Source organism: Gadus morhua, chromosome 18 (assembly GCF_902167405.1).
Source record: "Gadus morhua chromosome 18, gadMor3.0, whole genome shotgun sequence".
NCBI classification, from domain to species: domain Eukaryota; kingdom Metazoa; phylum Chordata; class Actinopteri; order Gadiformes; family Gadidae; genus Gadus; species Gadus morhua.
In genome coordinates, this window is record NC_044065.1 from 20439124 (window position 1) to 20453857 (window position 14734).

The window sequence follows — 14734 nt, forward strand, 5'->3', positions numbered from 1 at the left end:
CACATGCACTCTTTTTAAGTGGAAAAGCAGGCCGTGATTTCATAGCATTTATTTTCAAATACACATACAGCAACAAGGTCATAAACCAGTTATTGGTAAAATCCACAATACTGATGGCAATCACATTTCCACGACTGTACAGCGTCAAAATAAATTCAAAATGATGAGTTTTCTTACCGCAAACGGAAAGCTATTTCTAGTTCAAAATAAGAGCACCACCTCATCAAGACTGGGACCACCTCCTCCTCCTCAGTCTCTAACTCCTCCTGATCCTCCTCGCCATCTGCCACGCTGATGGTGCCGTCGTGTTTCAAGACAACCGATATATTAGCATGCAGGTTATTATGTGAAGGTTGCGGCCTGAGACACCGCATGTCTGTTAAACCGAGTCACACCAGTAGGACGACGGGGAAGGGACTGGTTGGAAGATGCTCCACCCCTTGTGCACATACAGTCCGTGGACCCTGGGATCTCCACAGCAGGGGAACAGGACACTAAGGTGTGTGTGCGTGCGAGGACCTTTACGGACTACATGCAGGGTTCATTCCCACGGATGAGGACTGGATCTTGTTCTGTTAAGGATTTCTAGGGAGGCTTTGACTCGTTCTTCACTGTTGGTTAATTAACGGGGAAATCACCCAGCGGGTTTAGGAATAGGCCTTGAGACAAGCTGAAGTGCATTCAATTTGGCAAACTCAAATGAGCATCCTACTATTCAAAGCAAAATGTGTCTGCTGTCATTTCCTTAAGCAGGTTATCTTTGTTTTATAGTGGGACTGATTTGGAGATTGCAAACATTTATCCCTTCTCTACGTTATCATTTAAACACCCGTTATCTAATCCTAACAACTTTTATACTGTAGTGATATGGGTGATCAAAGTTTCAATCATCAAGCAATAATAAACTAGTCTTCACTTGATATTTAGTTTTCTACATTGGCCATGGGTTATACACTCGCTAGATGTGTCTAGTATAATCTCCACCCTATGTCAAGCTTGGTGCGTTACAGTTTCAGCAGTATGGTATAAAATAAGTTAACACTGACAGTAGCAGGCACAATACAAATGTTTCTCCATATCAAATACATGTCATATCCACAGAATACACTTATGAACCTGTGCCCAACGGGGGGAAAAAGAATCATTTCTACTCTAGCCGTTCTGTTCAAGGGTTCTGTGTAGAGCACAGAACGCTGCGTTTATACCATCTCCTTAGCGAGAATTATGCTTTTATTTTAAACGTTTAGTCTAATATCTCCTTTATACCCTGTACATTTTTTGTTTTAACACTTTTCTGACCTTACAGGTCGCATTCCAATCTTATCTACCAATCAATACGCAACGTGTAGGAAGGGGGCGGGGAACATATCACACGGAAAAAAGGACATTTGGGAAACTTGACCACTTAAGAGTGAAGACATTAGACTCGGACATGGATGATGACGGTAAGAGGCTGGGGATCGAGCCTGCGGCCGTCCTCCATCAAACTGCTCTAACTCCTAACCAGGTCAGAGGTCAACAGAGACGTGAACTCGACCGCATGGCCAACATTCTTTACCTTCTTTTTTTTTCTTTTTAAGTAACACCTTGAAGGTTTGGGATATCTGTGAGGGAGCTAAATTAAGATAGAAAACTTGGCTAGGGGCCGAGGAAGGCTGGGCTCTTCCGGGGGGAGGGGGGGGGGGGGGGGGGGGGGGCTGCTGGTTCACAAGCCCTGCTTGGCGAGGGAGGCGGACACCTGGTCGGCCAGTGTGGAGAGCTGCGGGGAGTCGGTCATGTTGAGGCTGCCGGAGGACGACACGGTGCTCAGCTGGCGGGGGGAGTCCTCCAGAGACACGATCTCGGCGCCGTGGTCCGTGCGGGCCTTGGCCGTCTCGCGGAAGGTCAGTTTGTGGGACTCAATCTGGTGAACGTTACACAGGACGGATGGAAAACCACGACAGAAGATATTCAAATACATATTTATGTGAACAACTTTTGCCTACGTTTCTACTACTTTAGTGTGTGTGTGAGTTTTCTTTTGTATGTGGTGTATTTACCGGCTGCGGCACCACAAATTTCACATTTTAAATAAATAAAGCACATTATCTTATCTTAACCTTGAGTCTAATTGATTAATCTAGGGCTTCTAGGCTAAATATTGAATGTTAAGTATTCATAATATTTTCTTATAAAGGTCAACTGGGAAATTTATTATCTCAGATGGGAAACTTTGGATGAACATGTAACAAACTAGAGCACCACCTGGTGGACTAGAAAAGGTTTGACCAAGGTAACTCATTAAAGGAAGGTATTCCTTAACACATGACAACGGTCAGACTACGGACAGGTCTGAACTAACAGAGGTCTTTGGTACTCACGAGTGTCCTCAATCTTTATGAGGGGGTTGGTGAGGAGGGGGGTGGCGGGAGCGGGGGGCAGGCTAGGGGGGGACAGTGGGGGGGAGACGGCGGGGGAAGGGCTCCCTGAGGTGCTGACCTCTGACCCCTTGCCCTGCTCTCTCTAGAGAGATGACCCCCGCCCCCCAAGGCAGCCAACAAAACATGAGAGGATGGGATGACAAAAAAAACACAAAAAAATAAAACTTCAAAGCACAGAACTTAACATAAAAACAACCACGGAATGGTCACCTGATGGTGGGAACGAATAGTGATGAATGAGTGAATGAATGAGACAACAAACTCAGAGAAAACAGGATGAGTGTAGAACGATAAGGCGTGGAGGAAACCCTAAGTGTTGGTGAACTACTTCTCTAAGGGCTCTAGTTTTCTAAAAACCATGTTCCTTAAAAGCTCTAGTTCACTAGGTATTCTTGGTCTAAAAGCGTGGCTGTCTAATAGTTCTAGGGTTCTTAAGGCTCTAGTTCACTCAAGGTTGTCTTAGTCTAAAGGCTTAGCTTCCTAACAGTTCTAGTGCTCTTAAAGCTCTAGTTCACTCTAGGTTGTCTTGGTCTAAAGGCTAAGCTGTCTAACAGTTCTGATGCTCTCAAAGCTCTAGTTCACTCTAGGTTTTCATGGTCTAAACGCTTAGCTGTCAAACAGTTCTAGTGCTCTGAAAGCTTTAGTTAACTTGAAGCTCGGGGGCTATGAAGTTATGCTCTAAAAGCTGTGGTTCAGTCCAAGCTTTTTTATTTAAAATCTCTGTTCTGTAAAATCTCTAGAGCTCTCAAAGTTAAATTGTGCTCTAGAAGCGTTGGTTCACTAAGAGCTCTGTTCACTAATAGCTCTGCTCACTCATAGCTTTGTTCACTAAAAGCTCTATTCACGAATAGCTCTGTTCACGAATAGCTCTGTTCATTAATATCTCTAGGGCTCTCAAAGGGAAATAATGCGATTAGAGCTCTAAAAACGCACTAGTGGTCTAAAACTGCATTTAGCTCTCTGTAGCTATGTAGCTTTACCCATTAGCTTTATATGAACGTTGCTGAGTAGTGTTAGATTTAGATCTCTGTAGCTATGTAGCGTTAGCCATTAGCTTTAGATCTAAATTTGCTGTTTAGTGTTTGCTTTAACTCTCTGTAGCTATGTAGCGTTAGCTTACCCTCCTCCCGCCCCCTCCTGCAACATGGCCGATGTTGTCCAGAGAGCCGATTTTGGACTGGACTTTGAAATCAACTTTGTCATGCTTGATCTCAATATTTCCACCACCTAAATCATTCAAACAAGAAAATTGAAAAAAAACAAACAATTGAGCTACAAGGATACGAGACTCAATCAGCACCACACTTTGAAAGCTTTACAATAAAATTGATTGTTCTGTTCTGTTTATGAACTGTTCAACAATGGTAAGCATATCCGATCTGGTTATGTGTGTATAGTTGATTTTCTGGGATGGGCACGATATTACCACCAGGTGTCCCGAAAACCGAACCTTGAAGCAGGCTTTATATTACTGTGATGTGAACCCTGTAGTAGCAGGGGGGGTCATCCCTATGTTCCCCAGGTCCTATGTTCCCCGGGTGCAAAGGGTGAGGGTTAGGGTTAGGGTGAGGATTAACCCTAAACCTAAACCTAACCATAACCAATCGGAGGAGAGCCATTCTAACTAATCACAGGCGAATCAGAGGCGAAAAAGGCGGTACGTGCCCCTACCAGCCTACGAAAAAAAGATTTGCTCACAGGGTCCTATGTTCCTCGGCCCCATACAAAGCGGGGACATAGGACCCGGGGATATAGGTACGCTCCCGTAGTAGGCTAGTAAAACAGAGGCCCTCCAAGTAGTTCGTACCTGGCTTGTGGCGAATGTTGTCCTTTGAACCACACTTGGACTGAACGTTGCTCAAATCAATTTTCTTGTGCACGATTTGCACCTTAAGAGACAAGAAAGGAGAAAAAAAGCCAAACAGGATTCAGGCTTTGAAGAAGAGGACATTGTGGACGGTAAACAGAAGGGACTAGCGCTGTCCATTGTCCTGTTAGCCTCTGAAGGTTAGTCATTAATAGCACTGTCACACTTTACACACGTGAACTATGTCATGCTAACTATGTTTGACTAACTATTTCATGCTAACCAATTTACGCAATCAGTTTTGCTAACGATATCACGATAACTATGTTGTTCCAAGTTCATATGAAGCAGTCACAGATTTAACTTGCAGGATTAGAGTCACATGACACTGTTAAAATCAAACATTTGAAAATGATCTGTTTTAAAAAATATATATTGTTTTATAGTTGATGTTTCGAATTTGTTGTGTGTCTGTACGTTTATTCGTCCACCCATCTTTCTGGCTGTCTGTCAGTCAGCCCGGCTATCTGTTTGTCCGTCCATCTCTCTGTCTGAATCTGTCGGTGTGCCTGCCCTTTCTGTTTGCCTCACTGTGTGTCTGTCTGTCTGACTGTCAGTCTTCAAGTAGCTCACTGTCCACCCGTCTGTCACTCTCTGTCTGTCTGAATGTCCATCTGTCTGTCTAACCGTCTCTCTGTATCTGTCCCTCAATGTCTGTCTGTCTGTCCGTCTGGCTGGCTGTCAGTCAGTGGGGATGTCATCAAGCGGTCCGAGCTCAAAGCCCAGCAGCTCTTTGCTTCCTGACCGGGAGGCTCTTCTCTCCACCTCCCATTTGTCTGCTCAGATCATTCAGCCCACTGGCATGCATGTTGAATGAGGAAGGGGGGTCAAAGTTCACAGCACATTACTTGAGTAGTTACACCAAAACAGGACGTCCAGGCTAGGGCTGTAACCATCCTCTTATCAGACCAGGGCATTGCATACCTTCAGCTGCTACAGGGCCACCCTCCCTTGTTTAACTTTAGATTGATCAGCCGGAAAAGCAATGACATGATGGACTACATTGATTCTGATAACGCCTTCAATGGAATCAACGAGCATCAGCTAGGAAGCTCACAGCAGGTGAAGGTATCGTGTAGCTGTGACTCATCTATGTCGCAGTTGAAATGATGCAATGCCCTTCAGAAGGTACTGTTAATAGAGGCTGGGTGAGGTAGAGAGGTGGGGGGGGACCAACACACAGGGTTAACAGCAGGTGAGTCTCGTGCAGGGCGGGGCGCCCGGTTCTGTTGGAGGTGCATCAGGGGTCCAGGATGCAGCCTCCAGCCCTTGCTACTCACATTGCCTCCTCCGGCCACATGCCTAATATTATCTTTGGATCCACAGCGAGACTGCACATTGCTTAAGTCCAGCTTCTGTTCAAGAATTTGTACCTGGAAAAGTTAACAATGTAGAAGAAGAGTTATCCCCCGTTTGGATGGGACAGCCGTGCGGACAAGCTGACCTCAGAACAGAGTTATCTCCCTCTGGGTTGGGACGGCCAAGCTGACCTCAGAAAAGAGTTATCCCCCGTTGGGTCGGGACGGCCAAGCTGACTTTGGAACAGAGTTATCTCTGTTGTGTTGGGACAGCAGTGCTGCCAAGCTGACCTCAGAACAGGAGAGGTGTTCTTGGAGGGACATGAGGTCCGAGGAGGATCTCAGTTAGGATAACTTGTATCTTTGGGTTTTGTTTAGATTACCATAACTACAGAGTCTCTCTGGACTTGGCGGATCATCCCTTGGTGGCTCACATCACCAGCCCCGTAGCTCTGCTGGTGATGCTAGCGAAAATGTATCCAAAGTAAAAGCTGCACTCTTTGGACTAAGTATGGTAGCTGACCAACACTAGGTTTCATCTTGAAAACCTGAGGATTTTGATACATCTATTATCCATCCATCAACCGTCCTTCATCAATCAATCAACCATCTATAGTCCATGATGCATCCATTAAACATCAACCAGCTATAGTCCATCAACTGTCCGTCAATCAATCAACCATCATCTAGCCTCCATTATCCACGTCCTCTGTGCGCCTACAGCACAGACCTTGGAGAAGGACCTGGAGAGGGGACAGAACCTTCTGGATCAGCTTTTTTAGTCTCTTCCCACTTCAACTCCAAGCAGTGAGTCTTGACATTAAGGTATAAAGGCCATCCAATGGTTTTGTATCATTGAACATCCTCGATTTTAGCCTTGCCTCGATTTATGCTTGTGATGTTCACTCCCCAGGTACCTCACCTTTCCTCCCCCAGGTGTGTGCTTCAGGTTGGCCTTTGAGCCACAGCGGGCCTGGACATTGGTCACATCTATCTTCTTATCCAGGATTTGAACCTGAGTAGAAGAACGCGAGAGAGAGAGAGAGAGAGAGAGAGAGAGAGAGAGAGAGAGAGAGAGAGAGAGAGAGAGAGAGAGACAGAGAGACAGAGAGAGAGAGAGAGAGAGAGAGAGAGAGAGAGAGAGAGAGAGAGAGAGAGAGAGAGAGAGAGAGAGAGAGATCCACATGAAGTGGTTTCACGACAGGCGGTATGAAGTCCTTCTCTGCCGTCTGTCTATCTGGCTGGCTTGCTTGCTATACAGCCATCGATTGTCAACTTCCTCAATGGCTATCTATCTATCAATCTCTCTATCTAATCATTCATCTTTCTCGATATCTCTATCTAATTATTCATCTATCTCAATTTCTGTCTGTATCTATCAATCGTCAGCCTCCTCACAGCTCTCCATTGGTATAGGCTAGGGGATGCAAGAAGATGAAAGTAGGAAGTTGAAAGTGCTGTTGAGAGTGCATGAGGTCAATCTATAAACAGTTCTAGTTGTACCATCGAGGACAAGAAGGCCCGATGGAGAAGCATTCAGAAAGAGGTTGAACTAGAAAAATGCATTCAGTGCAGTCAAGAGGAAGTCCAGGTGTGCGCCTCGAAAGGGAGGGTGAGCGCGTCTGGGTTTCTAGCACTAGTGGTTTGGTTGACTTGATCATAACTACAGAGACACTCAGGACTCAGCGTTGAGTCAACCCTTAAGGTACTCACATTGCCGCCTCCTGGCACATGCTTGAGGTTGGCTTTAGAGCCACACTTTGCCTGGGCATTACTAACGTCGATCTTCTGGTCAAGGATCTGCACCTAGAGAGGACACAGGAAGGCATGTCAGCGGACGGTCAGAAGACGTGGAGTCTGTGTGTAGTGAGGCTGTGAAATGTCAGTGGTGAGTGGTCCTGGTGCAAATCAAACACTGAAATCGAACTATGGTACAGCTCTTAGGTCATAGCACCGGATTCAGAGTGGACTAGTATGACCCACAAGGGGCCTTATGTGTTTTTTTTCTGTAATCCAACACCTACTAAACTCTCAAATCATCGCTGGGGGGGACTTGGTGGTCGCGGTTACCTTTCCCCCGCCGGGCTGGTGCTTGATGTTGTCTGTGGAGCCGATCTTGGAGCGGACGTTCTTCAGGTCCGGCAGAGGGGCGGCGGCGGCCAGCGGCGCCGGGGAGCGGCTCTTCAGCGAGCCAGGGGACTTGGGGCTTGAGCGGACCACCGCCACCTTCTTCACCTTGTTGGCCTCCAGTGCGGCCCGGGTCATGCTGCCCGGGGACTTGGGGGTGCTGGGGCTGCTCTGGCCACTGGCGCCGTCTACTGTGGCACCAGGACACCAGTCAAGCAACCATCCACCAATCAACCCAGTCAACCGTTCAAACCATTAGGCCAATCCCCAACCATCAACCAAACCAACCGGCCACCAATCAAAGCAAACCAAACCAGCCAGTCTACCAACCAATCCACAAGCTTATTAAAGGCACTAGATGTTCTGCTGCTTAGAAGTTAACAAAGTGTGATCAGGGTGGACCTGATCTCCTGCTGGACCTGATCTCAGGTCTCAGGATGGACCTTCTGTCAGGGTGGACCTGATCTCAGGTCTCATGCTGGACCTGATCTCAGGTCTCAGGGTCTTGATCTCAGAGCAGACCTGATCACACCATGGCTGTGCGGTTTCTGCGTCTCAGCGTCTAAGCATTTGATTGGCTAGCCGCCCTATGGGGTCTTTTTACCTTGGTCATTTTTTGGAGTGGGCGGTTTCCTGGAACTAGCTGTATAGACAAATTATAACCTATGAATACATTCATATATGTATCTAATTTGAAAAGAGGAATATTTAACCGATCTTACCTGTTTTGGCGGGAATCTTGGCTCCTGGAACTTGAGGTTTGGTGGCACTTGCAGGCTGTAGATCAAAACACACTCAATTAAGAACTCAGAGAGAGAGAGAGAGAGAGAGAGAAAGAGAGAGAGAGAGACACACAGAGAGAGAGAGAGAGAGAGAGAGAGAGAGACAGAGAGAGAGAGAGAGAGAGAGAGAGAGAGAGAGAGAGAGAGAGAGAGAGAGAGAGAGAGAGAGAGAGAGAGAGAGAGAGAGAGAGAGAGGGAGAGGGGGAGAGAGAGCATTTCAGGCATGAGTTGCAGATGAGTGTCTTAGTACAGTCCGCAATGTGAGCCTTATGATGAACAGGGCTGGGGTTAGTGAGTGTCTGGTAGTAGTAACATCTCCCCTCAAACAGAGGTCCACAAGACACAGTCCGACAGGCAGTGAGACGAGGGCATCCATTTTGCGTGTCTGTGTGAGCATCACTCTCAGGCAGCAGCTAAACCCAGCCAGAGAGCTGGCGGCCTCTACTCACTCTGCACTGACTCTGGTCTGCAGCGACCGGCTTCCTGGGGCTGGAGCCTGTCCCATTTGAGGGCGGGGCCCGAGTTACGGAGCCTTTGGGTAACGCAGGCACCTTTTTAGGGCAAGACCTGGGCCTAGCTGTGGTCGCGGGTTGGGTCTTCTTGTCAGGAAGAGGAACATGGATGAAGAGTCGTACCGACAGGGCAGCATGATGATACTTACATGTCCTACGTGTTGAAAGACGGGCGGTCACTAGAACCTTTCCATGCCATTATTCTGAGTGTGCCCTGTATCCCCCAAAACCCTTACCTTAACTTAACCACACCACTCAAAAGCCTTGCCAAAAGTACACCAGACCATTACCGTAGATGAACCGTTCCCAATGCATCATGGTAATATCGATCCTGAATAGGACTTGATTAATTATATTATAGTTTATAGCAGTTCTTTATGATTTATGACTGCTCTCACAAACAAAGGCTTTGTTAACTCACCTTCTTCTCTCCAGTGTTGTCAATCTTTGCTGTGAGGACAGAAAGGAAACATCTCAGCCACATCTTTTGAATAGTTCACAAGCCACGTCCATTCTCACGTGCACACCTGTCTGTGTGTGTGTGTGTGTGTGTGTGTGTGGCAAATAGAAACCCTGAACGCAATCAGCTTGTGATGAGTGACGCATGCAGAATGGCCCATAAATACCACAACCAGAGGCCCACCAGAGAGGATGGAGGGAGGGGGCATTACCAACAAGAGCAAAATGAAATGATGGAGGACAGTGATGAAACGATAAAGAGGGTGTGGAGGGGAGTAAAGCAGCTTCGCCTGGCTCTGAGACCTCCGCCCAGCGGGGGTGTGGGGGAGCAGGGCTGAGTGGCATTCCGAAGCAGAAGAGTGGGGGGGGGGGGGGGGGGGGGGGGGATTAACTGAAGGGTGCAGCGTTGGGATCGGTGAGGACTGGCCGCGGAAACAGACCTTTAACCACAGGGACCGGCACCATCGACCTTCTGGCCGGTGAACTGCTTTTCTGGAGGTTTTCGGTCGATCTGCAGGTCTCTGTGACATCGTTCACCTGTGACTCCGTACAAACATCTGCCCTCCCCTCAGCCTCGTCTCCCGACGTCTGGTCTGCTCTCTGTCCCTCGTCAGATCCCCCGTTGAGGTGTGCAGCGTGTGGGGCCTCACGCATCCCCTCAAGGTCTGAGGGCCATTCTAAGGGTTCTTCAGAGGGGTCGTCCGGAGCCACCTCGCAACTCGTGGGGTCGGGGGAATGCAGATGTTCTGAAGTGACCCCATTGCTCGCCCCGTTCACGGTCCGATGTTCTTCAGGAGGAGGCTGGTGTTCTGCCGGGGGTTGCCGTGGCTGCGAGTCGTCCTCTTGCCCCGGGTCGCCCCAGAGCCTCTTCTTCTCCCCGATGGAGGTGAGGTCCTCCAGGGCGGCGCTGCGGACCAGAGCCTGGTTGGACTCTTCCAGGCACTCGGCAGCGTCTAGGCTGATGGCTCGCTGGGAGTCGGGCACTCCGGGGCTCCCGCCGTGGGCCAGGGGGTCCCCGGCCGCGGCGCTGCACCCCGGGTCCTGGGACGGCCATGAAGGGTCAGTCATACTCCTCCCACTCTCATCCTTCATCATCACTCCAGCGTCCTCTTCCTCAGCTCCAGGGCTCCTGAGGCGATCCCCCTTCCCATTGGCCCCCTTGCCGGGCCCTGGGTCGCTCTCGGTGGCTGGAGCTAGCTCGCTAATGGTGCTAGTGGTGCTAATGTCGGGCTCCGTTTGCTCTTTTAGAAAGCAGATTAGCGTTGACATTTACAGCACGCCGCACCAGATCCCCATTGGTGGAAAACCAAGTTGTGAACAGGGAGAAGAGCAGTTGATGGAGGCAGATTACGGAGAAATCAAAAGTGAGTGAATGACAACACAGACAAACAGTGACCATGTGACCAACAAGGACCATGACTCATGAGGATGAATGATGAATGAGGTCAGGGTGTATCGGAGTTCTCTCAATGACATCACCAGGGACTGAATGCCGCACAACAGAGATGTGGTACACGTCGCCCCCGGTGGATGAGATGTTCCATTGCAAGTCATAGTTGTATTCTGTTTCCGCATCAAAGGTGCTCAAAGGAAATTGGATTCTCAAGGTGCAACACGAAAACATCTATGACCATGGTTACTTATATATTATATAATTGTATATGTCATTATATACTATATAAACATCCATGGTCATGGATGTTTATATATATTGTATACTTATTGTTTCTTTGAAGCACATCAACTAAAAGGTTCTATTATTTAATTTAAATATATGTAGATTATTTGAAGTGAAACAAATACAGTGAAAACACTAATGACTCAATATTCAATCATTTAAAAATATATACAAACATTCCAGATTAGTTCCCTGGTTTATGTGGGTTAAATGTTGATGTATTTCACAGTGCTTCTTTAAAACTTCTGTACATTGTTACTTTAGTGTAAATACCTGAAGCAGCAGGTCCTGTGGCGGACCGGGAGAGGCAGAGAAGGAGAGAAACAGAACATCAGACCCTTTATGTAAAACACAATGATCCACCATTCATATCTCAACACATCACAAGACGTAGAAACCTTCAATCCAAAACCAAGCAGCGCAAATTAAACCAGAGGCCACACACAACGACAGCCCATTCCTTCCAGTTCACCCCGAGCTCAGAGCAGAGGACCTGAACCCTATGAGCAGCCACAGCAGAGGCCTGGGGGGGGGAGACTGTATGAGGACGGAGCGAGGAACCAATGTGGTTGCGTCACCCAGGGGTCCTGATCTCCATCGGACATTCTGGGAGGCCTGGGCGGAGGTACTGCCCGGCTCGGACATCTCCGTCCACAGAGACCGGCGTGGTGACTCTCCGTGTGGGGCGTGGCGGAGTTGCCGTGATTAAGCCTGGCTCTTGAGGGGGGCGTGGACACAACTACAGCGTTTTCCAACCGCAAATGTAAACAAACCGACCAGTTAATGGGGAAACGGTATTGTGTTGCATGAATCACTGCCACTTTGTTGTGAGCTTCTAAGAATCCATTGGTTGATCAAAACTATTTGAAACACAGGAGGTCTACATGTCGGCAAAGGATCAAGTGTGTGTGTGAAGATGACGTGGTCTTCTCTTCTTCATATTCATATCCTCGTTCGAGACATTTCCGTTTGTCGTTCAACACACAAGATTTCCACTCCAGAGTGGCATAAGCAAATCATAGTATGAGCATTTTAAAAGGCATTCAATTGACCCAACCAGAAAGCAAAGCAAGCAGGAAATCAATGGTTAGTGAAATGAAATTACAAATCAAATGAAAACTCTCGTCCAAGATCACTTTGTTTCGCCAAAAAATACATTAGTATTATTTTTAACGTGACATAACCTATATATATTTATAGAACATGCACATGGTTGTGGGAAATCGAATGCAAGGCAGGAGCCGAACAGCAGACATCGGGTCCGCGTCTCACCAGAGGCACCAAGCTGAACATGGTCCTCACAGGGGCCGCTCTCGGGGTCTGAGGGCCCGCACAGAGCCTCTGGAGCCTGGGCCGGTTCCTCTGCTCAGGCCCCGGGGTTGGTGGATGGAGAACCCAGGGTTAGTTAGAGGCTACTGCATCTTTACATTTACATGGAGAGCTTTACATGGACATTCAAGGAGGTGTGCAGCTGTACAGAGGTTTGTGGATATTTGCAGGTTCATATGAAGCGGTTTACATGTAGGTGTTTATGTTTACTTGTTCAGAAGAGTACAGCTACAAATGTTGTCTAAAGGGATGAAGGCCCACACTGAGTGTTTATTCAGGGTGGGCCACTGAGCAGTCAGCCAGAAACAAGACGTTAGCGTTGCAGAGGTAAACAGAAAATAAACAGCACACGTCGAGGCAATAAAGACTATTAAGCGGTTGACTGGAGGCTAGGAACATACACATGGCAGAGAGGGTATGAATAGCATTGGCTGGTTCACAGAGCAGAGACGGGATAGGGTTAGCCTACTAGCAGAATGGGGAAAAAAGAGTGTACGCCTGGTTAGAATAGCAGCGAGGGAATTTAGTAGGGTTAGCCTGGTTAGCCTGGCAGAGTGAATAGAGCAGGATTAGCCTGGTTAGCCTAACAGAGAGGGAATAGAGTAGGGTTAGCCTGGTTAGCCTAGCAGAGGGAATAGAGTAGCGTTAGCAAAGTTATTGTAGCTCAGATGGGATAAATAAGGCAGGGTTAGCGTAGCAGTTAGGGAATATAGTAGCGGTAGTCTAGTTAGCATAGCATAGAGTAGAGTTATGGGTGGTCCGTACCAAGGAGCACCTCCCCACTAAAGACATCAGGTTGCAGGTAGCTTTCTTCCTGAGAGAGCCCCGATATGGAGGTAGCTACATTAGCATCGGCTGCTTCCTCTGGAAATCAAAGGTCAGTTAATGATGAACCTCAACCTTTACTTAGGATTCAACATCTCAAACGGATGCTGTAAAGTAGTAAAAAATAATCATCGTCATCAGAAAACTTTCTATTGATAGTCCTAAACTTTTCTGTACACTCTGACCCTTTCCAAAGAGTACAAAAACATGATCAATAGAAACTCTCATGATTATAATTCAAAAGAATACATATAAGGAGGCAGAGATCTGGTAAAAACAATTATAAATAAAGTTTCAATAATAAGTAGCTTCACATTAAAAAAATCTAGACATGTTTGGTGAACTCTTTCCTCTGCCTCACAGCTAATGTAAGCTAGATGCATGCTAAGAGGCCCATGAAATCTCAACATCAGTCACCACACCGCACCATGTCTCTCATCGATCCGCCCTGAAAGGTGAGCTGATGAACCCATCACTCAGTCTTAGAGGGATATCCCTCCTCTACAGAGCGGCCCTGGGGGTTCATTGATGGAGGTTCCTCTCTGAGAGGCCCTCGTTACAGAGCTGGAGATGTTTGACACAGAACCAATTTCTGTATTGTTTAAAAAGCATGTTGCTTCCAATATGCTCAGATTTAAAGAAGATAATGGAACACAAAGATATGAATTAGAATATAATTTTAACACGTTAAATTGATTGATGGAACCTTTTACGTCATATCCATGAAAGCCTTTAGCATGTTTACTTAGCTCTGCTACAATGCTACACGTTCGGCTGCACCTCCTAGTAAGTCAAGTACAGCACCGACTGGATGGTGAACCATGGGTAAACTGCTCTTGGTTTTGGTTGACGTACCTGACAACTGTGTCCTTTGTGTGCAAGGCCTGATGGGAAATATAAATGGGGAGGAGGAGGGCACTAACGAGGCCTGGAGGCCAGGGAAGGCTAGGCTACGTACTAGATGGCCATATGGGGAGACAGGACCACGGGGGGACACAGATGGTTGGAGCTCACCACAGATCATGAACTGGCACCCAGCTACAACCTCTCTATATGATCTTGCCTGAACCTGATGTCTGGATGCACAGTTCTGTGTACAACACATATGCAAAGATCGACGTCACCATGCAGAGACACGAAGCGGATGGTAGGTGCATCGCAACTAACTGAAAGTACAATGCTTTGATTACGCCGGGTGCATTAATGCTATTGTCCTGGCTGGCTGTCGAAAACCAAACACGTAACCGGCTCGACCTATCAGCGATGAGTTAAACCGCCACAGAGACGTTACCTCTGGGAGGACTGAATCACTTCTCTTCTGAGAGGCCCTGGATGGCAAGATGGGCTCACAGGGTCTCTGCAGAGCGACTAGGATCCTGGCGGTCTTTAGATACATGCTGGCAGAAATGTTATTTCAGCTCAACCCTATAGGCACTC

General features: G+C 47.5%; 1 protein-coding gene across 12 annotated transcripts in view; it reads right to left on the reverse strand.

The window, feature by feature from the left end:
- Positions 1–33: 33 nt before the first annotated feature.
- The window catches only part of mapta (microtubule-associated protein tau a), a 22415-nt gene continuing 7714 nt past the window's right edge, over positions 34–14734 (reverse strand). The window contains exons 3-17 of one of the 12 annotated variants that reach the window (XM_030339541.1): positions 13238–13336; positions 12416–12505; positions 11417–11431; positions 9906–10706; positions 9428–9456; positions 8944–9090; positions 8435–8489; positions 7656–7903; positions 7299–7391; positions 6508–6600; positions 5568–5660; positions 4228–4309; positions 3541–3647; positions 2361–2502; positions 1764–1903 (exon numbers count right to left, since the gene is read on the reverse strand). In XM_030339541.1, the coding sequence (XP_030195401.1) occupies positions 1899–1903; positions 2361–2502; positions 3541–3647; positions 4228–4309; positions 5568–5660; positions 6508–6600; positions 7299–7391; positions 7656–7903; positions 8435–8489; positions 8944–9090; positions 9428–9456; positions 9906–10706; positions 11417–11431; positions 12416–12505; positions 13238–13336 (2099 nt within the window). In that variant the 3' untranslated portion in view covers positions 1764–1898. Of the gene's footprint in view, positions 1904–2360; positions 2503–3540; positions 3648–4227; positions 4310–5567; positions 5661–6507; positions 6601–7298; positions 7392–7655; positions 7904–8434; positions 8490–8943; positions 9091–9427; positions 9457–9905; positions 10707–11416; positions 11432–12415; positions 12506–13237; positions 13337–14734 lie in introns of all 12 variants that reach the window. The other 11 variants (XM_030339540.1, XM_030339538.1, XM_030339544.1 and 8 more) reach the window with 11 other exon arrangements.